The sequence below is a fragment of the Lonchura striata genome, chromosome 5 (genome assembly GCF_046129695.1).
Source record: "Lonchura striata isolate bLonStr1 chromosome 5, bLonStr1.mat, whole genome shotgun sequence".
In the NCBI taxonomy this organism is placed as follows: Eukaryota; Metazoa; Chordata; class Aves; order Passeriformes; family Estrildidae; genus Lonchura; species Lonchura striata.
The window spans coordinates 52,443,015-52,470,391 of record NC_134607.1 but is presented as its reverse complement, the minus strand read 5'-3'; the positions used below and the strand labels follow the sequence as shown (position 1 = coordinate 52,470,391).

Genomic DNA, 27,377 nt, shown 5'->3' with positions numbered 1-27,377 from the left:
TGAAGATGAAAACAGATCAAAGAATCCAAGCATTGGGAAATATTTAAGAAGTTAAAAGATGTTACTGGGTGTATTCTACTTTGACAAGTGAAGGGGGAGAAGAATAAAATTTGTATGGGACTAAACCATCATCGGGCTTTAGGCCAGGTCTCTGCTGCTCATAACTAAGCCCTGTTAAGATTCAGAAACTGTGTCTTCCTCTACTGAGCATTCTTCTACTTAGTATTCACTGTTTAATGTGAGGTCTATTCTGTAAGGTTTGGCTGGAGTGTTTCTAAAACAATCTAATGGGAAACAATTCCTTCCAAGAAGTAGTAGGAATCATTCTTGCACAAGACTCAGGAGAACAAATGCCACCCCCCACACCTTTCTTTTTTTTTTTTTTAAATAGCTTTACTCTAGGAGGTTTCACCCATGCAAAAGAGCCTGTAGTTCAATTCAATCTTCAGATCCAGGAAAGATGGATCTGAGAACAATGTCTCAACTGTGGCAGCATAGCCTGGTGCAAAGGGCAAGTTATAGTCTTTGATACTGACCCTTCTCTCCACGTTCTCTCTCCCCTTTCTCTCCATCCAAGCTGTGTCACTCTATAAAGGGGATTGCTGAATCAAAAGAAGAGATGACAGTAGAACAAAGAAATATTCTAGTCCAATGTTAAGACATCAGCTTAGGATGAAAAAACAGAGTCGTGGTGTCTCTGTTGCTGGGACAGTTTTTCTTTAGTATAGAACACAGCAACTGTTGTTTGACACAGAATATTGTAACCCAGGACATGTCCTTTGTAAACTAAGAACCCTGAACCTGGTGCTCAAATCATGCTCTACCTCTTTGTCTCCCTTATTCCCCCCAGTAAACTTTAATTCATTTTCACTCACCTGAGTGTTTCAGCTAAGGATGTGAAAGACGTATCTTCCCATTCTCACCTCAGTGTTCAGGAAACTTACCTTTGAGATGGGAAATATGATTTTGAATCAAAGATGCAATAAAAATTTCTCATTCCTCAGAGAGTGTCCTGAAAGTCAAACTTTTAAATGAAAGTTTTATTCTGAGAAATTTTCTTGGCTTTGGATGTGAATGAGTACCCAACTTTTAGCCTCTTGGGATAGAGTCAGAAAACCTGTGCATGCAATCTCATGCTCCCTCCACTGTTTAATGCAGTTAAGACATGAAAAGATGAGAGAGAAATGCTTTCTTCTCCTCAAACATCCCAGCGGCCCTGAGAGGATGTCCTGGCATGCAAGTGCTCTCTGCTCAGCTGGCCAAGCCTACTCACTTCTATATTTTCTTTCTTATTTTTATTTTTCTGTCCCTCTCAGGTATTTTTTTCTTATATAATTGCAGGCAGGTATTGTACAGCAAGGCAGCTCTCCTGCTCAGAGCAGACTGTGCTCCCTTCACTGGAAGATAAGCCCCAGCTTTCTCTCAGAGAAGGAAACTGCAGGCCCTGGGCATCAAGGAGACAGAGCACTCCTTGCTTCTCTGCCTGTGTGGGAACCAGTGTCTTCTCAGTTTCATTTGTCCGCTTGGTGCTTCTCTGCTGCATAGCCCAAGGTGTCCCTCAGTTGCAATGAAAGCTTTCATAGCAAGGCTTACAATCCCCTGCACACACTGCACATGAAAGTGAGGTACCAAATCCCCTGCTTCCATCTTCTTCCAGGAGACAGGTGCCTCCTGGCACTCTAGTTACTAAATTACAGGGGTTTTTTGCTTCTCTTCTGTCACATTTCCTCTCCTTAACCTTCAGCATAGGTAAGAGTAGCTGAAAAATATTCCAATGTGCAATAAAATAATTTCTTTTTCTGTTTGGCTTTTTGTTCAGGGCTTCTGCTCAGATACAGCTATGAGTAGTACTTCTGAGTCCCCACTCTGTCTACCTTGATTAAATACCAGTGTAGACTTTATCCAAAATAAGTCGTTGGTGGCAACCAGTAGTGGATGGTGATACTTCTGCTGAGTAAATAGTTGCAAGTAGGCTCATTCAGGGGATTATTTTCCCACCAGCTCAGAAGAGTGAAGGCACTGTGCTCTTACTATAAAATTCAGTTTTATTGTTCTTCATAAATCTTGTCTGTCATATCAACCAGCCAGAAAAAAAAAAAAAAAAAAAAAAAAAAAAAAAAAAAAAAAACAGAGCTCCTCCAGCTAAACCTGAGTTCCTCCAGCTGGACAGATGGTGTCCCTTCCACAGCCAGTGTTTTCACCTTCCTCTCTACTGCACTCCATCTTTCTGCCATGTTTGCGTAATCTGATTCCCACCATGACTGACAGGGCAGTAGGGAAGGTCTCAGTCACTGAAGAGACTGGCTGGAAAATGTAACCCTTGGATTGGCAGCAAAACAGGAATGCTCAACTGGGAATCCAGTAGGCATAAAGATATAAATAGAGCCATGCTTTGGTCCAGGTCAGATCTGCTTCAGGAACTCTATCCTTGAACAGTGAACAAATACATGACTTCAGTTTCCACAGCTATCTGTGCCTGGAAACTGTCAGGAGCACAGCCTGTAGAACAAACTCAAATATATTTTGCCAAAGATTTAGCAAACCTGCCTATGGAAGTGCTATGGAAATGCTAAGTATTATAGCAAATAATCTCTCTCCTGTAATTTTAATCAATTCCAGCAACTTCTTTCTTTCAGGTAAAGATTTCTTACAATTATATTCTTTGTGTTAATTGCCTTAGCTAAATAATGCTAAAGAACTGAGGACACTTTCTAACAAATCAGTGTCATAATAATAAAGTAGTGATCAGACATTTCTTAAAATGAAACCTTCCTATTTGGAGTTTATCTCAATTATTTCCAAATAAAATATTTTACAAATTAGACAATGGATAGTAAAACATTTCTATTACAATTCAGGGAGATATGCCCTTAACATAGCTGAAAGCTCCACCAAATGAAAAAAAAAATTGATTTTTTTTTAATTTCTTTTTTTAATCCACAAATTTAGCATGTATTGTGGATTTTGTGTTTTGATATTTCTAACACTGAATGGAAGTGAAAAATGTTTAATATCTATTTATTTAACTCAAACCCCATCCTATTCCAGCTGCTTCATATAGTTATCTTCCTGTCTTCACCAAACAGATTATTTTAGTTTGACTATATGCAGTGTTTGTTGCACACTGTGTGACTACAGGAAACATCTCAGGTTTGGTTCTTTTCCTTGTCTCCACATAGTGTTTCTTTTATTTTGGTCATTTAATATTGTTCCTTGTTTTGTCAACCAAGCTAAATCTTCTGGAACCTGTTGATGTCATGGTGATCTGTGACCTTGTAGAACAATGAATTATGGATTCACATGGGATGGCCAAGTGCTCACAATAGTCTGATGAAGTTTTTCACTTTAATAATTACATTCTAAAATGCAGTAGCAGATTTCCATTTTCATCCAAAAAACCTCTCAAGCAGGGAATGAAGTTCCTTCAATATTCTGAAGTGTCTAGAGATTGTGCTTAAGACATTTGATACAGAAATCTATATCTTCTGTATCTTCTAAGGCATCATGAGAAGTGTTTTTTCTCTCTCTTGTAGTCTTCTACTTCAATTGTTCAGGTTTTCCGCATTGATAAACTGCATTGCTGATTCAGACACATGTACCTGAAAGGCACTCCTTGCATAAGCAGTAGCTCCATTTTAAATGCACACAACTGGCTACGCAAACATACGTACAAATATATGCACAACCTCTCACGTGGTTCCTACATAGTTTATCAGCAGAGGTCATGGGCCAGTCATTGGATCCCTTCAAGTGATCTCTTGCAGCTTTTAGATCTGATTGTAAAATTACTGTCTGCTTAAACTAAAATCATTATATACTTACAGAAGGGCATTTGGCAGTGATGGACTCAGTTCTGATATGTACTATAGGTTTCCTGAGTGATTTGCAAGCAATGTATATACTATTACCTTGCATTTTTTCACAATTTTAACATCAAAACAAACAAAATCAGATAAAGAAAGGAAAAAAAACCCACCCTACCCCACATAAACGCAATATGTCATTCCTCTCTTTTGTGACAGGGATCTGAACTCTGTAGGAAATGCATAGCTTTTGTGCATACCGGGTATGCATTTGCCTACAAAAGGCCAAAACTCTTTTTGAGTCACCAGATGTTGTTGTAGCACAGACAGTAATTTCTACTGCATACAAAGGATTTTGAATTTCTCAGCTTTCACAGGCTGAGAGAGAAGGGGTGAAAAACAAATGTTCTAACAAATTTTCCAGATTTTTTCTGATAATTGTTATTTTTAATTTCTAAGACTTTAGCACTATGATAAATATCATGTGTCTTTTTTTGCTCTTCAAACTGCTGATGAGAATGGCCAAAATTATGTTTCTGCACACTTAAAATTTCTTTCATCCCACCCCAGAACAGCAGCTAAAATTTTTTCTTTCACTATTTTTTAGTCTCTGTGAGCTGTGTCAGGCTACCTGCTGGGCTAAAGAGTTAATTCTTGGATTCTCAGGTGATGGAATGTCTTACACTCTCCTGCTGTTCTTTATATTTTGCATAGAGTTTTATTCAATGTTCACTTTTAAATCCACCCTTGGTTTTTTTTCCTTTTCCACACACCCTGCAAATCTGCTGAAAACTGACCATCTGGTCAACAGGGTCAATCTCCAGCCTGATTCAGAACCAGAAATCATATTATATGCTCTTTTTCAGAAAACATGATCTAATCATGGGACAGAAAGTGTGCTAAGGGCTAATTTATCATTCTGTCCAAAAGTAAGATTAATTTGTTTTATGATGCTTGAAATAGATGTTTGTCTAGCAAGTTCTAAGAGTTCTCCAATGATGAAATTGCTAGAGTCTTGCCAAGAAATCTCTCCTGCTCTTTGAAGGGATACTAATGAAATATGTAAAGTCAAGCCTAACCTGATGATTTATAAAAGAATTATTAGGCTATCAGATAGTTCTATATAATTTCCAGTGTTCTCTGAAACCAAGAAAATGTGCTTGTATTTCACAAGGAGCAGGTGTAGAAATCCATAACAACAAAACTGAAGATGTAGAGGCCATGCTTTTACATTCAAGAGATAGCTAGGAGAAAGACTAACCATATGAAGTTTTCCTAAAAGAATTATCTAGTTCTATTCTACTAGTTAAAATACTAAAACACTCATCAAAATGAGGAGATGTAGACCATCCTTTGGACTTACCACAGCTGGGTAAAGAAAAAAGGTAGAAAATAATCTTTTTATCTTTTCACTGTTCCAAAATATCTATTTATCTATTTGACCTGAAGATCACTTGCAGCAAGAAAATTATGCTTTTACATTAAATATATGTATGAAAATTCTTGGCTGGATCTAGTAGAGTTTTGATGCTGTTCATGGAGGATGGATCAGGTTATAAAAATGAAACAACAGTGAAAAACAATGCTTATCACTCTTTAAATTTTGAATAAATCTCAGTAAACCAACAGTATTGTAAAAGGAATATACATCTTCTATGTACAGAACACAAAAAGTTCTGTTATTTGCTTTTTGCATGAAACAGCTTTAAACCTGAAAGAAGAAATCAAACAAAGCAAAAAATCATACAGAGTTGTTGTCATATGGTATCCTTACTATTTTGGTAGATGTTTAACAACAATGAAGCATCTGCTGGTCAGTTCTGTGAACATCTTTTCAGAATGGAAGGACAGATTGAGAAAATTCTCATAATCTCACACATTAAAACAGACCAGGAAATGTAACTTTTCTCTGAGGCTCAATCAACTTCATCTACTTCTCCAAAACTCAATATAACCACTTGTTATGGCATGTGTTTGTATGAGCATCTCAACATGTCTTCACAGTCACTATACCACAGAAGCTTATCATGCTTTGGAGAGCAACAAAATTTGGCATTTCAGGTATTGTGGTTTGCATGCCGATATCTGAGCTAACAAATATACGTCATTAAAATTAACCATAAAAATAATTGTAAATTACTTAAAAATATAAATAATTCAGGAAAAATTGTTTATGCAGAAAATCTTTTTCTACTCACATAAAATTCAACATGTACACTTCCTTTGTTTCTTTTTTTCATTTTTCAGAGGATTTCAGATTTTTTTCCTTCTCTAATGACAGGCATTTAATTAGAAATGTAATAAGACCTCTTCAAATCTAAAGTCATATAATGAAAGATGGCATTTGCCCATCTAGACACATTTTTATAGCAAGAACTATTTGCCTTCTCACATCTTTAGGTGAGATTGACTTTAAACAGTACTCTGAAGAGTATACATTTGTCCTGAAAATATTGATTTCAGTGTCCTGAAAATAGAATATATATAGAAGGCTGTTTTTGATTGAATTTGAAAAAGTTATTTAGAATACTTTTGTGTGTAGAAGTTCAGTATAAAGCAATAAAGATGACACATTTATTTGACTTAGAAAGCTGTAAAGCAAGACTGATATAGTGGGCAGATAGAGGCAGATGCTTCTTCAGAGGTTGAACTGTGCAGCTAGTTAGGTAGAGTTCAGAAAACCTTGTTAAAAACAGTTCCAGTTCATAACCACACCATTCAGTCGGTGTGAGAATGGTTCTTCCTTGTGGTAAGCATACCACACTTCCTCTCACTATCCTTTTCATCCTTTGCTTTCAAATTCAAATCAAGAGGTCTGTCTCCATCCTCCAAAGCTCAAACCTAATCTGAGCATTCAGAGTTAGCACACTGGAGAGCTTTGAATAGGCTTGAGATACCTCTAAATAAAGCTTGCAATCATTGCACTTAAAGGTCTAAGATTTTTAGAGTTAAAAATCAAGAAATTAAAGAAAACTAGCAGAAATATTTCCCCTGGAAAAAAGCTGCAAATTCAGTTTTCTGCAGGAATATGCAGTTCTGTCAGAGTTTTGACTAAAATAAGGCAGCCTAGGGGAAGATCTGACCCATTCACCCATCTCTCTGCTTCTCTCTGCCTGTTCCACCAAGTGTCCCAGCTGCATGCCACAGACTTCTATGGACGCCCTGGCACATTTTCCACAGATTGCCCATCTGATATCTTCCTGCGAGACTGAGACTTCCAAAGTTTCCTGCTGCTCACACTCCCTCTAAAATGTCTCTGAGAGTTGGCTAAGCCCACAGTTCCTCTAGCTAGTAGCTCCTTTCTCAGCCAGTCGTGCCCCTACCACGCCCCAGTACAGGCTGGAGAAACACCCAGACCTGGCAAATGATCTATCTGTGCTGGATAAAGTCTGCATTTAGGAGAGCCTGAATTCAACTCTTGGTGGCTTAGTTCCCTTGAAAATATTCTCTTAAACATTTCCTAATTCAAAATGATAGAAGAAGTTAAATTATATTATTTTTCCTGACCACTTGTAGTTTGGTCTCTGTTGCTAACCTAGAGGGAGGACTAGCTTGGTGATTCATACCAGAAAAATAACTCTTTGAAGTACATTTTGTACTGAAAAGAATTAAGATAACCTTTAATTTATAGGATGAATCACCAAAAGACATATTTCACAGCTAGTGCATCATACTTCCACTGTGTGCTTCCCTAGATGGGAGGTGTGCCTTGTGCCTGCCTCTGTCAGTAGGTCCATTATCTACCATGGCACTTTGTGACTGCTTGCACTGGGATTGACCCCCTCTCACCTGGTGACAGCCTCTCACCTCACCTTGGTGAGAACCTCCTCCCACCTTGGTGACAGCCACCAAGCTCTGCCACATGGCGGATAAAGGCTGTCAAACTTGCTCCAGGCCACTGGAGACGAGAAGATGCCCTGGGCATCTGCCACCTTGGGGTTGTTTCCATCAGTGAAGTGAGGTGAAATTTCTGCACAAGGAATTTCTGGGTAAGGACAGGCAGGAGCCACGTCTGGCTGCTGGCAGCCTTCACCAGGGAGAAGGAAACCCTAGTTCAGGCCGTGTGTTGGCAGCTTCCTCTGTCTTCCTAATTCTGATGAGCTTTACGCACATCCAAATATAAGTGAAGGCTGAAAAATAAAAGGATATGAAGATCATGGATCCACAAGCTGGGACCTAAAAATTTGACTTCATGGCAGTTTTAGTCCCTTGTGGATCTAACCCTGAGGGATCACTGATAGTACACCTGTTACAACAGCTGCTCTTGGCTATATCCAGTTTCCCGAAGTCCTTGAAAGCCTCTGGAGTGTTTTGAGAAGCAAAAGATGACATGGGCTCCTTTGTGGAAGTCCAGCTGGCAGGTTATGTCATCACTGTGCATGCTTGTGTGCAGTGTGACTGCACCAGCCCTGGACTTAAAGGACCCCTGCAGGGGGCCACTCATTTTTCCAGTCTGGGAAGGGAGAATAATTCTCCCTATATATGGTCAGCACACTTGTCAATCCACAAATGTATATAAATTATTTCCCCCCCCCCCCCCCCCAGTTATATCTCTCCCTAGGATTTTTTTTCTCTAACAAGCAGAAAGCATCCCTGCTGTGCCTTGCTATTCTTTCTGTGTAAGGTTACCATGCATCTACCAGCAACTCTCTTTATTCTTGCCTAGATTTATCTGCATCAGCACTGCTGAATTTTTAAACTAATTACATCACTGAAGAGCTCATTTTTGTTGATTTTAAAATCTAGTAAATGGAGATAAAATATTATAGATAGATAGATAGATAGATAGATAGATAAATAGATAAAAATTTTAATTAAAAATATTGTAGCTTCATTAGGTAATCTGTTGCAATGCATCCTAACCTCCCCTATAGCACAAAACAAGAGCTGAGCCAGCATTCTGATTTATGAGGGCATAAAACACTTGTCCAGTTCTACTTGCTTCATGCATTCACTCTTGTACTCACTAGTCTTGTGATTTTAGCCTACTTGCCTGGCAGCTGCACCATGTTATTCAAGGTGTTACATGACACTTGTGGGGAAAAAACAAGTTAGAATCATGAATTGTCCGTCCTTTCAGGCTTCAAGGATTTCATTCATTACAGGATGCAGATAAGAGTTGAGGATTCTACAGTGTCACTGATGTATTTATTGATTTACCTATTACTTATTTGTTGCTACTATTCTGAGACAAGTTTAATACATTTTGGGGGGGGGAGGGAGGGGGGACATATCTGCTTTTAGAGAGACGAAACAATCAAACTTAAACATTTCCAAAGTCCTACAATCCCCATGCAGCACAGTGGCAGGATGGCCACCATATCTCCTGACATAAAGTAAGACAAATGCTGCAGTTATCAAAACCACAGCAAATCAATTGGCTGTTTATGTGTTCCTGTTCCCTGTTCGCAGTAGCCAGACTAGCATCCTGCAGAGATAACTGCTCTCTACAGCCTATTGGGAAGTCATTCTTCAGTTATAGTAAGTTAGAAAAGGCCAAAAATGTAAATTAAATTGTCCTTTTATTGCCAGCATTCCAAACTAAGTGAAGTTTAACAGCACTGAGACATACCCGCTGTTATATGCAATTTCAGCCGTAAGATTAGCAATTCTGGAACAGAGATATAATTTACCTCTATCTTCCATGAGTCCTGTATTCTCTCCTAGAAGAAGCATCTTAGCTAAACCATTAGGGTTCCAGATAAAACCTTGAGGTTGTTTTCCCTGTAGACAGTGCATCACGCTCCTTGCAGAACATCTGCATACTTCCTTCAAAATATTTTAGTGATGTTTGTTTGTAACAGTCGAGCTGCAGTAGGAGTGAATACACTCGAGCTCATGCAGGAGTCCAAAAGAGCTGAAAAGACAGAAACATCATGCATGAATATGCAACTAGAATATGATCAAGATCTAAGTTTGACACAATTTAGGGTGTGTTAATTCAGATGGTATTTATAGGGCTTCTACCTGCAAGAATATATATAGAAAAATTACTCAATTTGCTCTTAAAAAAATTCATCAAGTCCGTCGCACTGTGGTGTTCAGTTTCTCAGTGAGATATGAAAGGCTTATTTGTGAACAAGATAGGAAACTTAAACAGCCAGGGTCTAAGCCGATAATTCTACCATGGATTCAAATAACCTTAAGGTAACATTCATCTGTGTCTACTTGACAGCACTTCCCTTGAATCCACTGCAGCAGCAAAAATTAACTGTAATGGTGTCTGCCATGCCAGGGGGCTGATAAAGGCTGAGCTGAAGAGCAGCGCCAGACATGAAGTTGATTCTGAGTAATCCAAATGGCACTTTGCATCCCGTGAATAGGTACTCCCACAAAAAAATTCACTGACACCAATTCATGCACCCTTACAAAGGTGTCTAGTATTGTCACCGAAGTTGGCAAAAGCAGAAACTCTCCAACACTAACAATTTTTTTAGTGTTAGAGAATCAAGGCTTTGCTTTATATTGGCCAGGGGATTACTCTAGCCAGGATGTATAATAGAAATAATTTCATCCATGCATGCCCTGGCTGTGCAGTGAAAATCATTCCATCACATATAATCCTTTACCAGACTTTTCACAGGACAAAACCCAAAGAAATTCCTGTTGATTTATCTTAAATTGCACAATTCTTAGTATTTAACCTCCTATTGGTTATTGAGACCTTTGCCTTCGATGCTAATTTGGTCCCCACTCTTTGTTTCTCTTTATCAGTCTTTTCCCAGACCAGGTGTCTCTGACTGCTCCAGGGGGTGGTGTTTGGAGATAATGTCCGTTCATGGTCCTTATCTCCCGTGTAGATACAAGGAGATAAGGACCAGGCTGTAGAGTTGTGTTTGCACTGTATATCCCCTCATAATGGTTTGTCCCTCCATATCCCCTCTTTGTACCTGTTTGGTTCATCCCAGCTTTCCCATCAGTACCTGTATGTCCATCAAACCCCAACCCATCCCCCTGTCTCCTCCCAGGTGATGTGTCCATCACCTAGCGACCCTTCCCCTTTGTCCAGATCCTTCTCCCAGGGTCGCCAGGTAACTGGACCCTGGCTGGGACTCCTCCCAGACCCCCTCCTCAGTGGTCACTCTGAGGCTTTGCCCCCCAAGAGCCGCTCCCATGTCCTTCCCCCATTGGCTGCTCGGGTTTCCCCGCCCCCCTATATCTGGCTGCTCTGGGTAGGGCCCTCTCTCTCTTGCTTTGGATGCCCTTCAAGGTCAGATGTGGCCTGTGATCTCTCCAGGACCTCATTAAACTTGGAATTAATCCTGAGGGAGAGCACCTCTTTCCTTTGCTTGTGGGACCAGCTCGTCTTTGGACTCACGAGGGAGCTTCTCCAAGCCCCCCGGGATCCAAGGAGAAGTTCCTTCCCTCTGCCCGACTCGCCCCACTGCCCAGCTGGCTGGGCTCCACAGGGGTCCAGTCCCCGTGGATTCGAGGGGGAGACACAGCACCTGGCTACTCCCAGTCTGTGTAGATGTAAAACTCATCAGGCCTCACCAATGAAAAGTCTTAGGAGGAGGAACTTCAATTCTCTTCCAGCTGGGCAAAGGCGAACAAAATCCCGACAAAAGATACAAAGGAAAAATTTAAAAGTTTTATCATTTCCAACAGTATCCTGAGTAACCCATCAGGCTATCCTTCCTGTCTAGCAATGTACAACTCTGTCAGCCCTGTACTATGTCTGTCAGCCTACTGCACACAGGACATTGCAAATAGTAATAAGTGATGTAGAGTGGGCAGCAGAACTAAGCCTAAAAGATCATAAAGCTTCTATGGGACACCAGGGTGTCCCTTTGACAGAGACACCAAATTGAGAAATTACACTATTAAGGCTGCCTGATCAACTTTAATTCAGTTTTTCTTGTATGTATACCCATATGTATATGAAGATCTACTCTTAAATTATGTTCCTTTTTTTCTAGTCCCATTCCTCCTCCATTCTCCCAATTCATCTCTAACTGCTGAGTCCCGCTGTTTCCTCTCTCCCCACACTCTTCCTTCTTCCTTATGCCCAGCATCTCACTGAGCTATTGGAGGGCATCTGCAGTACCTGCATTTACACAGGGAGCATAATTTTCTGGCAGTTTAGTGGATTTCTAGCATGTTGCTGCAGATGGCATGGGGGAGGAATAGGGCTTGTTCATTAAAATCTCCGTAGTCTCTACTGAACAGATGAAATTTATTCCGAAACCTTCCAGCTTGGCAAGACAGCTGAAAGTAGATTCTTGATAGAAAGGTTCCCTGCTACCCCTTAGCTAGTCCTTGCATCACATACAGGAAGCCTAATGCTGCTGAGAGTCTTTCCAGCATGGGCTGAAGAACCTGCCTTCCCGCAGACATACTCTTTTTTGGAAGCATCTGAATAGAAATAAAAATAGAACAGCCCACAGTACTTTTGAACATAAATATGACAAGCCATGACTATTCTGAAGTGAGTACCAAAAAACTGGACCTTTCTGGAAGTATTACACAAAATTAAATTGTAATTGTGCTACCAGACAAGTCTCTGAGAATGCAAGTAAATATTTTATATTGAGAATCACAAAACTACATTGTATAATATACTAATATGTCTCATTTGAATAATTTTCATATTATGCAATCTGAGTATTAAAATTCCTCTCTGTTAAGGTCTGCAATGGATACACAATAGTATGTGGGGAGCTAAGCATCCAAGTACTGAATTATCTGCATTATTGCACTGCATATGTAGCTAGAGGGGCTGATCATGAAGGAAATGGTAGTCTAGCTGACTGACATCTTGCATTCAATTCTCTGAGATGAGGAGAGACAGCAATATAAAAATTGATACAAGATAAAAATAAAGGTTCTAGACCTACATCAAGGACCTGTTTGGAACTGTGCTAACACAATAGGAGCACACCTATGTGTACTTAAAAGTAACGTTTAGTCCTTTATATATAACATGAATGATATATTTTTCTTGTTAGGTAGTGAACGAATTTCAGGTAACACCAAGAGTGTTTTATGTAACATTTACTGGGAAACAGTCAGTATTTCTGTTCTCTCCTGAAGACCCTTAGTCCTATCTCCCTGTCCCAGGAACAAATGTTTGTGTCTTAAGTCAACAATCCAGACATATTTTTCTGCTAATATTTGTCTTTATCTGAGAAAAATGTTGCACCTTTGCCACTCGATCACCTGTCACATATGGCCTTTTTTGTCCAACACCTACGTGTCCCATCCGAATGTTCATCCTCTCAGGTTTTAGTTTTAGTTCCTGCTACCAAGTTCTTTCTTGCTACTCTTTTCCCACAAATATAGTTTGAGTCTACTGTTTCAACCATGTCAGCTCTCTTTTCTGCATCACCTCCTTTTGCTCCCAGCAACCATCACTTACCAGTGTTCACTGCTAATGTCCCAGGTTTTTATTCTACTTTACCTATAGCTGTTCACTCATTATGGGGACATCAGCTTTTATGCTAGCCCAACTTCCAGCTTCTTAGATGACAGCAATGGTGCAATCAGTTAGATCCCATATAACTGTAGGGTCTTTCCAAAGACATAAGAAAGACAAAGAAAACTAGAAGATTGGTTCCTTATGCCCTTGCAACAGAATATTTGTTCTCAACTATAGATTTTTAATTAATACAGTTGTTTTTTAACTATCTCTTAATTGTTTAACAACCCGTTTAACTACTGTACTTTCCAGTGTCAGTAAGAGCTTTGATGAGCATTTCACTGCAAAACCCTCTTGGTGGCTTTCCAGCAATTATGCTATTATAGTAGACTGGGGAAATATATGGGATCCCTTGTTTCAGGCTGAGCAAAACATGCACCTTAAAAATACAATGATATTCACTGTCTTGCCACAATTAATAAATTCAATGTACAAACATTTAGGAGTATTATAAAACAAGGGCTTCTTTCAACACATTTAAAATTTAGTTAATTAGAATTTAGTTAAAGATCTCTGCCAATCTTTAAAAGGCACTGTCCTGCTTCACATAGCCCCAACACCTGATTTTAAGGAATCATTACAAGCTCTTTCTAAGCTTGAATATCTTCTCTTTGGAGACCGGTATGAATCATTGTCATTGTAATGGTCTTCCTTCTCTGAAATGTGCTTACTGAAATGCTGAGTTAGATTCTCAGCAGCAGTAAATGTCCATTCCTTTACTAACTTTCAAGGTGCCAGGCTAAGCTATGCAAGGTAAGTGTTAGGGGCCCAGGTTTCAATTTTATCCCATCATGGGAAAAACATATATCAACATTTCTCTCCTTGGTACTTCTAGGCCACAGTAATGACAACTTCTGATTTTCAACCTCATTTGATTTCCACAAGGTATTCTTATCACATAAATATTAAGTGTCTGTGAAAACAGGAAGATACCTGTTTAGCTGAGTACATACTATCATTGAAATACTTCCTAAGCCTGGTTTTTTCCCTCTGAACCAGATGCAATTCCTTTTCAGTGATTTAATTGCTTCCTTTCCATTTAATTACTTTGAAGATTAACTGCAGGCAAGTGTATTCCAATAATAGGCTCATCTACAAAGAACAGGAAGCTTTCCCTGTGGTCTAGGGAATTCACCACTTCCGACTGCAGCTCAGCTATTTAGCTATCAGGTTTCCCTTTGCCCCTGGGCTTTATGTGTCACCTTGTCTGTTTGAGCATAAAGAAATGTCATGGGATGAACTGCTTATCCTTGAATCACATACAGAGTTCCTGGCAGGAAATAGAAAAATCTTCTTCTCCTGGGAGCAACAGATGCAAACATCTCAGGCCCAAGTATTAAATTATTAATTATATATCATTAATGTTAATGATATCTAGAAGACTTTCCATCAATAAATTTCTGGGGAGAAAAAAAGAGTTAAAACCGGACAGCTTTTTGTCTGGGCAAAGATCCTTTCTTGGACCTAACATGCATATTGCAAAGTGATTGATTCAATCTACCTTTTATTGGAACTACTTTGTTTCAAAGCTGGAACTGAGATTGTTGCTTTCTGTATGTAAAAATGACACATCATGGGAATTTGTCTTCCTCTTTTTAGGTAAAGACTGAGTATTATTTTGAGATAATCTGCAGTTTTGGGATTAAGGAATTTACGAGAAATATTTTTTACTTCATATTACACCTAAATCCATCAGAAAAGTTTATGCTAAACTAGAGTGCTGTGACTGTGAGCTCCGTACTCCTGACTGACCCCTTGCAAGAACCGAAGGCAACACACACATAGCACAGCACCACAACTTCTTGCACATCTATTAAATAGAAGTTCATGGGATCCAGGTGGGGAAAAGGACTAGGAAACATTAAAAAATAGAATGGCAGCAATTTGCATGCAAAAGAGACGCTAACCCCTTCCCTATTCTCTAGCACATTGCTCCCTAGTATATGAGCCAATAGAGGTAGACTGAGTGTTCTCTAGCTAATGCTAAAGCAAGTTATGCTACCTTGGGTGTAGGTAATTTTTTTTCTGACAATGCTTGGGATATATTCTTAGTCAAGAATGCTTTTAATGCAAAAGTAGTTGTACACAAAAGATTTTTCTGCCTCTCAAATTCTAAGAACATTTCTGTTTATAAATTAAAGTTTTATGACTCACTAAATAATCTATATCAAGGGAACATTTTTGTTTTATTTTCTTTTTGTCTTTTAATTGGAACTCAACCAAAGTAATTTGGTCTCAAATTTATTCTCATTGATAGAAAACTACCTATCTTTAATTCAGTAAAACTGCAAATGAGTTTTCAGATGCTTCCATTTAATCAAATTTTGGAAGTGATTTTTGTTGTCTCCTTTAATAATGAATTTTGTTTCTGCAATTCCTTTTCCACTGCTTGTGGTAGATGAAAGGAGAGGGTTGCATCTAGGTCCTTTGTGTGTGCTACAGCTTGCAGATTAAATAATTTTATATAAGAAGGTGGAGAGGTGGCGGGGGAAAAACTTGGCCTGCTTTCCCCAACAAAAGATTTCTTTTCCAATTAATCCAAAGGAGTGGGATGCTCATCTGCCTGTCTCACCCAAAAGCTTCTCAAGCTCTGACTTGGGAAAGGGAGGTTTACTCACAAATGTGACTTTGTACAGCCAGTGCACACAGCTCCTGAGGCCTCTCTCAGGGCTAAATCTATGTCATAGATCCAAAATGAAAATGTACCAGGTATTTACCCAAGCAGAGGAAGCATCTGCCAGGCTGTTCCACAAGCGCATGGATTTGGGCTAGCCAGAGCAATATCACCTCCTGGAGACCCTCCAGGCTAAACCAATGCCAGGTAGGAAATACAGGAAGAAACAAAGGGTGTTATGATAGGAAATAGAGGAAAAGAGCAAGAACTCAGGTTAATTCATTTAGGAAGAGAAGTGAGGTGTTGAGCGTATTTTGACAAGGTGGTATAGACAGTTTGAGGGTAATTAAGTACATTAAAGTGCTGGGAAGTTTGCAGTCTGATAATAACCCTGGGAAGTCCTTAATGCATTTTGATATATACTTGACTTGCACACCTTCTCCTGTGAGTTTTGAGACAGTAAAAATGCAAAAGGCCTGACTGAGGAAGAGTCTAGATAAGGACATGCTGAGGGAGGTGCTGCAGCCTGAGTTTTCCCTGTGTTAGACACATGCGACCTAAACTTTCTGGACATCTCAGTTCTGGGAAAGACTCAGTCAGGTAGCATGGCCTGTGGGGCTCTTGAGAACCTGCCTCCTCACCCAAGTGAAAGATGTGGGAAAAGGTTCCACTGCTACGGTTGCATAAATTTGTAAGGTTGTATAAATTTGGTTTGAAAGATGAGCAAGTACAAGACACAAGCTCATGATTTCGTTAGTCCTTGACCCCATAGGATGAGGTTGTTTTGGGAGAGCTACATTGCAGACAGAGGGCAGAGTGGGATTATAATGCCTCTAAATGTCTCTAAAGCCATCACAGTCGCTTGTGCACTTTCCAATCTAATGGTTGCAAAACCCCTGCCAATTCTTAGCCAACAGCTTTACAATTACATATTTACATCTATAAACACTGGTCTTAATACATACTTTTTTTTACTCCTGTTTTACTCCAAGTCTATTCCTGTTCTTTTGCCACCATATTTGGATATTGCACAAATAATTAGAATAAATGTAAAAAACAATAGTTCACACACAGCAGCATGTGCCAGTGCTTATGGAAAGACACTTAGAAGAATCAAGAACCAGCAGTGATGAGCAGTGGCTGCTACCAGGTCTATCTCATTTATATTAAAGGAGAAATTCTGAATGCAATTGTAATAACATGTAAGTGTCCAGTCTTACTAAAATGATGCACTAATGTCCAATGCTGACTCATTAGATAAGTAAAGATAAGTAAAATTCAGATTGTATATAGTAATGTACAAGAGAACAAAATAGTCACTGTTTTACCTAGGATGCTGTGTCCTTTCAGCAGAACTAGAAACACAAACCAATTTGATTCATCACAATGCTCTAGAGAGTCACAATAGCAATGTTGTTTCTGAAAAAATTATTACTTTTCATTAAAGACTTCCAGTGACAGTGGATCCAGTGTTCCCAGTCTAGCAAGTGTTCCCAGTGTGCTCAGTTAACTTTACAATTAGAAAACATTTCTAGCAACTTTCATCTTTTGTGTGTCAATTTAACTCTTTCTTCTTTTCCCATTCTTTGCAGATACAGACAAAAGTATTGTTTCCTTTTGTACCAACTAGAATGGCTTAATATTGTTAAAATTGCTTGTCTAAATGTCCTTCTCTGTCTTTCTTATGCTTGATATAACCCACTTATCCAATCTTACTTCTTTACAGCTTCTACAGCTTCTGGTCTTGCATGAATCTTGTGGAAAATTTCTGATTTTTACACTACGAGCCGAATATTCATCTTTCCAAAAGAATCTGATATTGTTGATTTAGACCCAATATGTGATCCACTAAAGTCTTAAGATCTTTATGAAGACCTTACTTTCTGATATTTACCATCATAATGAATTTGCATAACTGATGTTTTCTTTACTATCTTGTCCTTTCTCTTAACCTTGCTGCCATTCCTTTCCTACTTTGAGTTACATACTATGTTTCTGGTCCACGTCTGCAGACTTTTATTTTTATTGTTATCCTCCAACACATTTAGGGTCCTTCCTAACACTGTATCAGATACAAAACTAATGAGCATTTTGACTATTCCATCATCTGTTTTTCTAAAGAAAATCTTGAACGGAAGCAGATATAAGGCAGACTCCCCACAGAGCCCTGGGCATAATTAGATTTTTATTAATTCCTCTATGGTGTGGTTTTGTGCCCACAAATTTTTCTTACTTCAGGCATGAGAATACCAACAGAGACTGAGTAAAAATTTTTGCTCAAGTAAAGGTTCATGTGTTCCTCTGCTCCTCATCTGTCCACAGGACATATTACCCAGTCATTGAAAGAGTGAATTATTTTGCCCTGATTTATTCTTGGAAAATTTATGTTGGCTTCTGGTTTCTCCTTGTTGTTTTCTAGATTCTGAAAACTGCTCCAGACTTATTCTGTGAATTGAAGTTAAACTGATTTATGTAATTCAGTCATCTTTTCTTTTTTTTTTTTTTTTGTACTCTTCAGATGAATAGGCACTAATCTTTTTCTACTTAATAGAAGTCACAATAGATGGACTTTAATGTCTTCACAGACAGAGAAATACACAATTAACACCAAAACTAAGTATTTATCACACTATTTAAATTGTGGTAATGTAAAAGCATTTGATTTTCTTTGGTTAAGGAGGATGTACAATATCATTATTTCATCTCCTTTATACCTTGAAAATACTAATAGGAATAAAATCTTTAATGATATTTTGAAAGCTTTTGAGATCATTTATTTATGGAAATTCTAGAGTAGAAATTTTGATTCTGGCCTTGGACTAGAGTAAGTGTCTCATTTTTTCTCAATATCTTCATCAGGGATATTGTACTGGAATATTTTATAGGTGTAAAGAGTCCAAGATTTTGGGGATCCACAATGCAAACATTAAACTCCATATATTCAGATTTATCTTTACAATAGGAACAGAAGATGAGATGCACACAGTCTAAGTTTGGCAATAGAAGATTTAGTTGCCTGGACTACAGTAACTATGCAGGCTCTCCTTCTGGGCAATGGAAACAAGCTGCCAACTCCTTCCTAAAAGTGGTACAAAGCAGATGAGATCTCTTTTCCACTTTCTCTCATTGGCACTAACACATGTAGTGCAGATAGATTTTGCCAGCTGCTTTAGAGAGACATTGGGGAAAGCAGGTGATGGGTCCCACTGTGAAAATTGGTGCTTCTTAGTGGAATTGCTGCTGTTATTTCAAGTGTGTGAATCTTCAAGTTACACTGATGTCCCTGCTGGATCAGCCTAGGATTCAGTAAGCAGGCCAGTAAAATAAGCAATTTTCTTGCTCTTCGTGGTAGCCTGGCATGTCAGATTTCAGGCACACTAATAATTGAATTTCTGTTGCTCTGATTTATGTTAGTTCAGTATATAAGTTAAGAAATTGCATGATGAAGACTGTTTATTGCGATGGGTGAAATATTTGTCTTATTTTTTCTGTAATGAAGAAGATGGTGTACAAAAAAAACACCTTTAAAAAGGTGTTTACCAACATTGGTAATACAGACAGAATTTGTTCAGATCAGAAGGGATCCCAGTATGTCTCTAGACCAATTTCCTGCTCAAAGCAGGTGGAGTCTACAGTTTGTTGAAACACTGAACATTTAGAAGAGAAAGACACAAAGCAATGGGACAAATTCTTAATATTTCTGGAGATAAGTCAATATATAGAAAATGGGAGCCAAAAAAAAGCTTCATTTCTGGTCAGAGAGTTCTATACCTGTTATTTTAGGAATATTAATAGAATTACTTTTAAAAATGCAAAATCCAAAATATATGCATACAAAAAAAACACTTTGGAATGAATTTCAGATTTGATAAACAGCTGGATGCATGCTTATTCAAAAAGAACTTTAATTGGTCTGAATTTTAATACAAATAATCGTTTCAGAATTTTCTTTCCTTCAGGTATAAATAAGCTGAAAGCAATGCATAACATTTAATTTGGGGTTCTTTGAAATATTTCAGAGAAATGCAAAATAAAAATTAGTTATATTTGTTTTATCTTTGTTACTTTTTTACTTTTTTCCTTTCTGTTGCCTTCAGGGGAAGGCAAGGCGACCTGGTTTCAAGGAACAGCACGGCAGCCCAGTCTCCCCTGGGCCACTCGGGCTAACGACACACGCTGGACACCAATGTGGTGGACGGTCGAAAGCCTTTATTATCTTATCTCATGGGTTTAAATAGTCTTGGGGGACTCTGCTACGTCAGGAGGGGTTGGTAGGGTCTCTAGGGTTAGTCAGGAGTGGAAAACTACTGGGTTAGGTGTGGTTACATTCTTTGGGGTAATGGATAACATGTTGCAGGGTGAGAAGGGGATGGGGGCCTTTCTTTCTGTCACATCCCGAAATCTTCCGTTCGCCTGTCCCTATCTACTACATCTCCCCCCTCCTTTTCATAAATAAAATGAGGTAGTCGTAGATATAGGCACTGGAGTGAGGTACAAACTTGTAACTTGGTAAGGAAAAAAGGGGTTTGGTGAACCTGAGTAATTCTCGCAAGGTGAGTTTTGAAGGCTTTTGCAGCTGACTGTTCGCAGTTTTTGGTTTACAGCATTTGTTGCTGGCCCACGAACAGAATGTTCGCCCGTTCTAGATGGGCCTGAACAAATGAGACTAGCTTGTTCAGTAGGCATGGTCCTATGGTAACAGCTAAAAGCAGTATTGCCAGTGGACCTACCAGGGCGGAAATTAAAGTGGTGAGCCAAGGTGCTTGATTGAACCAGGATTCGAACCAGCTCTGCTGGGTTTCCCTGTCTCTCTTTCTCTGAGCCAGTCTATCTCGGAGTTCTGCCATGGAGTCTTTAACGACTCCCGTATGATCTGCATAAAAGCAGCATTCCTCTTTTAAAGCTGCACACAGTCCTCCTTGTTGCATGAACAAGAGGTCCAGTCCTCGCCTATTCTGTAAAACTACTTCTGAAAGCGAAGAGACTGATTTCTCTAGATAGGAGATGGATTTCTCGATCCTCTGCAGGTCTTCATCGATGGTCATTTGCAGCTGAGAGAGTCCGTGCTGTTGGGTTGCGATGGCTGAGACACCCATGGCTGTACCAGCTGCTCCCAGGCTGAGCAGCATTGCGATAGTTATACCTGTGATTATTTCTCTTTTGTGCAGTCTGTCAGGTTCTTCGAAAAGGTGGTACACTTCTTCATCTGAGTGGTACAGGACCCTAGGAACAATCAGAACTTGGACACAGAAGTCAATAGAGTCATTAAATTTGGCAAGGAACACACAAGGACTCACTCCGGATCGCTGGCAAACCCACAACCCAGATGCGGATGGGACCACCCACTTATTGGTCTTTCTGTTGGGCTTGACAACTTTAGTGCAGAGGTTGCCTTTCTGCTTTGCTAAAGTTGCATTGCCAGTGTCAGGGCCACATTGCTTGGGGAAAAATCGAGCAGTCTGCTCCTGTGTCTGCCCAAAACTGAAGCCCTATGACATGGGGGTCCTGACTGCCATAAAGGCGGCACGTCCCCCGCAGCATCAGGGGCTCCTTCCCTATTTTCATGGCCAGGGCCACCCAGGGGTCCCGTTCTGGGGCGTCCCCTGCTGACCCTGTGGCACGGGCGCTGCTTGCAGTGGTAGTGGGTACAAAGGTACCGCAGGCTGTGTTGCGAAATTCGCTGGCGAGGGTACGAAGCTGGCTGCCTCCTGTGTGGGTATGGGGTATAAGGGCGCCCCGCCCCACTGGGGGTTGGCATAGATGGGCCGCCTTGCATTCACGGCGGGAGGAGGCTGAGTGCGGCCCGCACGCCCCCTCCCTCTCCCGTTTCCCTGGGGCCGGGACCTGCATTCCTTGGCCAGATGCCCCTTCCTCCTGCAGCTCCAACAGGCTCCTCTCGGGCGTGCTTGTGGTGGAGGCGCCGTGGCGGGCTGCCGTGCCGGCTGGGGACCATTCGGCACAGGCTATTTTTATTTCTCCCCAGTCGGTAAACTGGGCTGGTTCGTATTGTGGCTGCTTTTCGGTGCAGCTTAAAGCTTTACTTGGTTTTGTTTTAAATTGCGTTGGGTCTGTTCCCTTTGTCTTAGAGTCCCAGCCGGCTCCCGTCAGCTCTTCCGATCTGCCGGAGCTGCTGCTGGACTCCGAGTCGGAAGTCGAATGCCAGCGCACTTCCGGGGCTCGGTGCCGTTTTGTGCGGCTCCAACCCCGCTCCTCCCCCCGGGGGTGGCGCCGCTGCCGCCCCCCGGGCTCGCCCTGCCTCCTGCAGGGGGGGGTCTCTCCCTTATATGGTGACAGCGTCAGGCGCAGCTGCCGATTGGCTCCGAGCCCTCTGCCACTCTCCTCCTCTTTCTCCCGCACACGCGCATTAGCGAAACTCCACGCCTCTGGGCTCTTCACGCCGAGACTGCCCGCGCCCCGCCCCTCCCCTTGGCTGCCGGCGCCATTTTCAAAGGGGTATGGAGGCGGCGTGGGCAGGATCTCCTCCTGAGCTGTGGCTCCCGCGGCTCTGGCTTCCCCCGCCAGTTCCTGCCAAAAGAACTCTGCGCGCTGCTGCACCTCCGGCAGCGGGTCACCGACCAGCGGTGGCGGGGCGGATGGGGAAGCCGCAGATCTTTGGGAGGTTTCCGCGGGGGGTCCCGGGCCCCGGCCCGGGGAGGGGGGCGATGCGCCGGGCCCCCCCGGATCCCCGCTCCCGGGCGGATCGCCCTCAGGGGTAGTTTGCGTTGCCGCTCCTACCCCTAGCTTGGGTGTAACCAATAAACACGTACGCGCTGCGCTTCATGTCTCCTGCTCTTCTATTGCTCTGCGCAGGGCTTTCTCTACTTTGCCCCACGCCTTAAGGCTTCTGCCGCTGCCTGAGGATTTCGTGCCCTCGGCCAGCACGGCTGTGCATTTTTCCCTTATCTCTGGATGCAAAACATCCACAGGGCGTTCAATTGCCCCAAGCTCAAGCAGCCTTGCTATAGCAAGATAAAAGTCTTTGAGCTTACACTCAATTCCCCATTGCTTATGAACCTCACTTACGACCCTGGCGATGGCATCCATGATGATCGCGGGTCCGGGGACGTCTCCCTCGCCGAGAACACGGTCTCACCGGTCTGGCCGCTGCCCTTGTCCAGGCGACACCCGCTACCCGAGCGAATTATTCCCGGGCTTCGGCACCAGTTATGTTGCCTTCAGGGGAAGGCAAGGCGACCTGGTTTCAAGGAACAGCACGGCAGCCCAGTCTCCCCTGGGCCACTCGGGCTAACAACACGCGCTGGACACCAATGTGGTGGACGGTCGAAAGCCTTTATTATCTTATCTCATGGGTTTAAATAGTCTTGGGGGACTCTGCTACGTCAGGAGGGGTTGGTAGGGTCTCTAGGGTTAGTCAGGAGTGGAAAACTACTGGGTTAGGTGTGGTTACATTCTTTGGGGTAATGGATAACATGTTGCAGGGTGAGAGGGGGATGGGGGTCTTTCTTTCCGTCACATCCCGAAATCTTCCGTTCACCTGTCCCTATCTACTACACTTTCCAATAAGAATATTGCTTTGCTTGTTCTAGCCTGAATTTTTAGTCCCTTTATCTTTTGTGGTTCAAGCATGAACCAAAAGTGCACTGATTAGTCAATTCCAATAGTGTCATGAGCCAGTCAAAAAAAGGATCTTGGCCTAGATCAGCAATGAGAGGTATATAAATTAGGGCCCCAATCAAAGTGGTGTCAGTTCTTCATGATGTTTCAGACTTCCACGAACTCAGTGACTGTTTTCATTCCATTATTGGATGCATGACTTTTTAGAAGATTAGTGAATCAACCAAAATTAATGATAAAGCAACCTTCTTCAGCAGAACCACCTTTTTTCTTGATACATAGTGTTGCCTGTTCACACAGAATTGCAGCACTAAGTAAAATGAAAATCAAGCTTTTTTTTCCCCAGAAATCAATTCTCTTTTTTGCCAGACTTTGACATTCTGACACTGAGAATCACCCATGTATTAAATAAGTCCATTGAAACTATTTTGTTGACATTTGTATCATCAGTTCACTTTTCAGGTCTGTGTTGTGCAAGGTACAGTAAGCTGTTTCTAAACAATTCTCTTTCTAAATTGCAGATGTAAATATATATATGTATATGTCTATGTATATATATATATATATATGCACACTTGACATTTAAGCTACATTCAGCTGACAGACCTTCTTAATGTCAACAGCTGTAGCACAGCACTGCTTAACTGATTCATATCCAGTAAAATGGCATCTCTTAGTGGCACAAAGCATCTTCTGCCTTATAAGGTCAAACAGCTACTAAGAGAAAAGGACTTCAGTAGGACAAATTCTGTTTTCACCCATATGAATGTAAATTTTGCACCACTGAGTGGCAATTATTCAAGCTCTACACTAAGTTGTTACTATTAATGCTACAGGAGATCACTTAGGGATAGCACTGTGTGCGGCCACTGGAGAAAAACAAAACTTCCAATGCAATTGTTATCATAGGAAATAGAAAACTGCAAAATTTTTCTTTCTTCCATATTAGCTACAGAAAATTAGGTAGGAGAAAGTCATAATGGTTTTCTTTGCTTGCAAAACAACATAGTCATGGTTACTCTGGGTAAACAGAAATCATATACTAGATAAATCCCATCATCTTCTGTGGATCTATTTTTCTAGGTTTGTATAACCTGATATGATAGACAGATTTTGGTTCACAAAAGAAAATGTAAAATTGCATTTTGTCAAGTCCTTTTGGTCTGAAAAATTTTGATATTAATCTTTCAAATTTCTAACTGCAATTTTGTAATTCTCAATATCTGAAAAGAACGGAAAGATATAAAATATTGTTAAGGAAACAAAATATCTTCTTTTTTGAAAGGATTTTATTGTCTTTTCACATTTGGTTCAGAATGACTAGAAAGGACTCCCCATGCTCAAGGTAAGAGATGTGCCACTTCCAAGCACCTCAGGGAGACACCATGTTGTCTATGTGCTGACATCACTGTTTCAACATTGCTTCAAGCACTAGACTTCATGCAGAATGATGCTGCAGGTGACTAATTTTATAAATAGCAATAAATTTAGTGATTGTATGATTTGCATCAATTGGGTCATCTTGGCTTGAAATGAAACAGATTGTGCTGTGCTTCACATAGTTTGAAGGGGGCCTATTGTGTCATCCAAGTATCTGATTTCCAGAGCAGAAGAAAAAAATATTGTATAGAAATCAAATCAGTAAGAAAATGTCTCAGCTGAAGCATATTCTGTTTGCAATCAGAAAAAAAAGGGCAGAAGTCTTCTAAGATGTGAATTATTTAAAAATCTGCAAATTCTACAGCATTTTCTCATTAGTTATTCAATCATTAATAAAATTCACAGGTCTCTGCCAGCATCCACTCTGGGACTCTAACTGCATTGAACAGTCAGAAGCTTGATAATAAAGCAGTTCTATCAAAAGCTAGAAGCAGAAGTCCACCTTGAGGAAGGAAATACATTAATTTAAGTCTTAATTACTTCCCATTTTTGTAAAATGTTACTGTTCATTGTAGGTGGTGTAGAGAAAATTACTTGGAAATTATTTTTTCCCACAGCTCCAGGGATGACCCAACATGATTCAGATTACTACCTATTTGATTCATGGAAAGGAAGGAATCAGTTAAGAGGGCAGATTTTCCAAGCTGGGGAAGTACATCAGGATGCCATGGCAGGAGGGAGGGACTGTGTTTCACTGAGAAGTCTGCCCTTCCCCATCTGTTGTCTCCATGTGAATGAGAAGCTTAAAAAACTTTTAAGAGGGCCTTTTTAAAAGCAAGATTTGAGGTGGGTGAAGCTTTCAGAAAAGCAAAAATGTTAAGGAAAATATTATAGGAAAGAAATCAAACCCAATAATATAAAAAAGCAAAAAGATAGGCTCAGAATTCTAATTACTTTTCTTATTATTTTTTTTTTCAATTCTTATTCCTCCCCTTGTTATTACAAATCAGTACAGAAGTTAGGTTTATTGTGATAGAACAAACAGGCAGACTGTCAACACAAATGTGGAAATAAGGGAAAAATGAGATATCTTGAATCTGTCTATCCATCTCAACTATATCTCTTACTTGTGTAAATCCCCTAAATCCTTTTAGCATTGCTATGTATATAGAAAATTTATTTTAGCCTTAAAAGCCTTTCTAACAAATATCTTAATCGTTTTTAAGGTCTCTACTACCTAATGTTCAGTTTTCCATATTTTGTAGGGGTCTGAAACACTAATCTTGAAATCATATGAACTTCACCTGATCTATGGAAGGGAATAGGAAAATAAAAGGAGATGAAAACTACAGACCTGGTTAAGATAATCTGTTCTTATTTTGGGATAATTCCTGTCTCTCTCTCTGTGACATTCAAGTTTATCTGCAGAAAGAAGACAGTAGTTCATGACTTTAGACATTCACTGGAGAAATATTCATGGGTATCATTTTACCTTGAGTGAATGGGGTAGTAAATGATTCTTAAATTCTCCAGGAACTTTCCCTGCATGAACTTAAAGGAGAAGAAGGAAGAAGTGAATAATTAGGTATATGATCTAGAGGTAAAAGCATATTTGCTTTGCCAGCACAGCATTTAGATGGATCACCATGTCCTAACATAAAACACAAACTGCACTTTAGGAAAATTAAAAAAGCATTTAGTGAGGGGAGGAGTTGGTGAAATCTTCATGTGTCAGAGAGGGAAAAGTTCATAGACGTGCCTTAGTGCTGCTTTAGTCTATCCCTATTGCAATGTTGCAAACATAGCTTTAAATGCTGCTGCAATTTAATATTTTTTGCTATTCTTCCTAGGAAATTTTCCTTCAATACAATATGGGTTTTCTTCTAACTGGATGCTAGGAGATCTAGGATCTAAAATGACATGACTAAAATGACAGGCACAATTAGTCACAGTGTATTTGTCAGATCTAAATATATCTATGTTATTTTATTTCATTGCTGATTTTTCCTAAAAGTTTCAGATTATCAAGTCAGTTGGGCAGACATGCTAGAGTATGAGACTAGGTGTCACAAATTTCTGAAACATTGATAAATACAGGTGAAGCAGAGAGGGATTAATGCCAAATCCAAGCAGATGTGTTAGGAATCAATGTTGTTTGCTGAGGAATGGCACATTAGATGGAGTTTCATTGAGTCTGCAAGGGCATCATGACATCTGTGATACACATAAATCAGATTAAACTGCCCCAACACTAGATGGACTTGTTACTTTTCATTTAGTTCCTGAAAACCTGTCAGTGGGCAAACAAACTGAAATTATGTCACAGTGTCTTCTTCTCTAAGATTCTAAGGCACATATGTTAAAGCTCCCTAAGGACCAAAAATGAGTGTAACTTCTGCAACTGCTTGCAGGTCTGACAAAACAGCAAATGGCATGTTGTTTTCATGATGATTCCAGCTGATGGTAGACAAAAGTGTAATAAAGGCTTTGTTTTACTAAAACTTCTGAATGTGATAAAGGAGAAAAATATTTAATATTCAATGAATTTTGATGTATTGCCTTCATTCTGATCATTACAATCTTTTTA

The 27,377-nt window shown here is 40.2% G+C and overlaps 1 protein-coding gene across 1 annotated transcript in view; it reads right to left on the bottom strand.

Annotated features, from left to right (window-relative positions):
- Positions 1-27,377, bottom strand: part of LOC110469389 (uncharacterized) — a 262,624-nt gene that overhangs the window by 190,542 nt on the left and 44,705 nt on the right. Inside the window, exon 2 of the mRNA XM_077783555.1 lies at positions 9,437-9,660. Within this exon, the coding sequence (XP_077639681.1) occupies positions 9,437-9,542 (106 nt within the window). The 5' untranslated portion in view covers positions 9,543-9,660. The remainder of the gene's footprint in view (positions 1-9,436; positions 9,661-27,377) is intronic.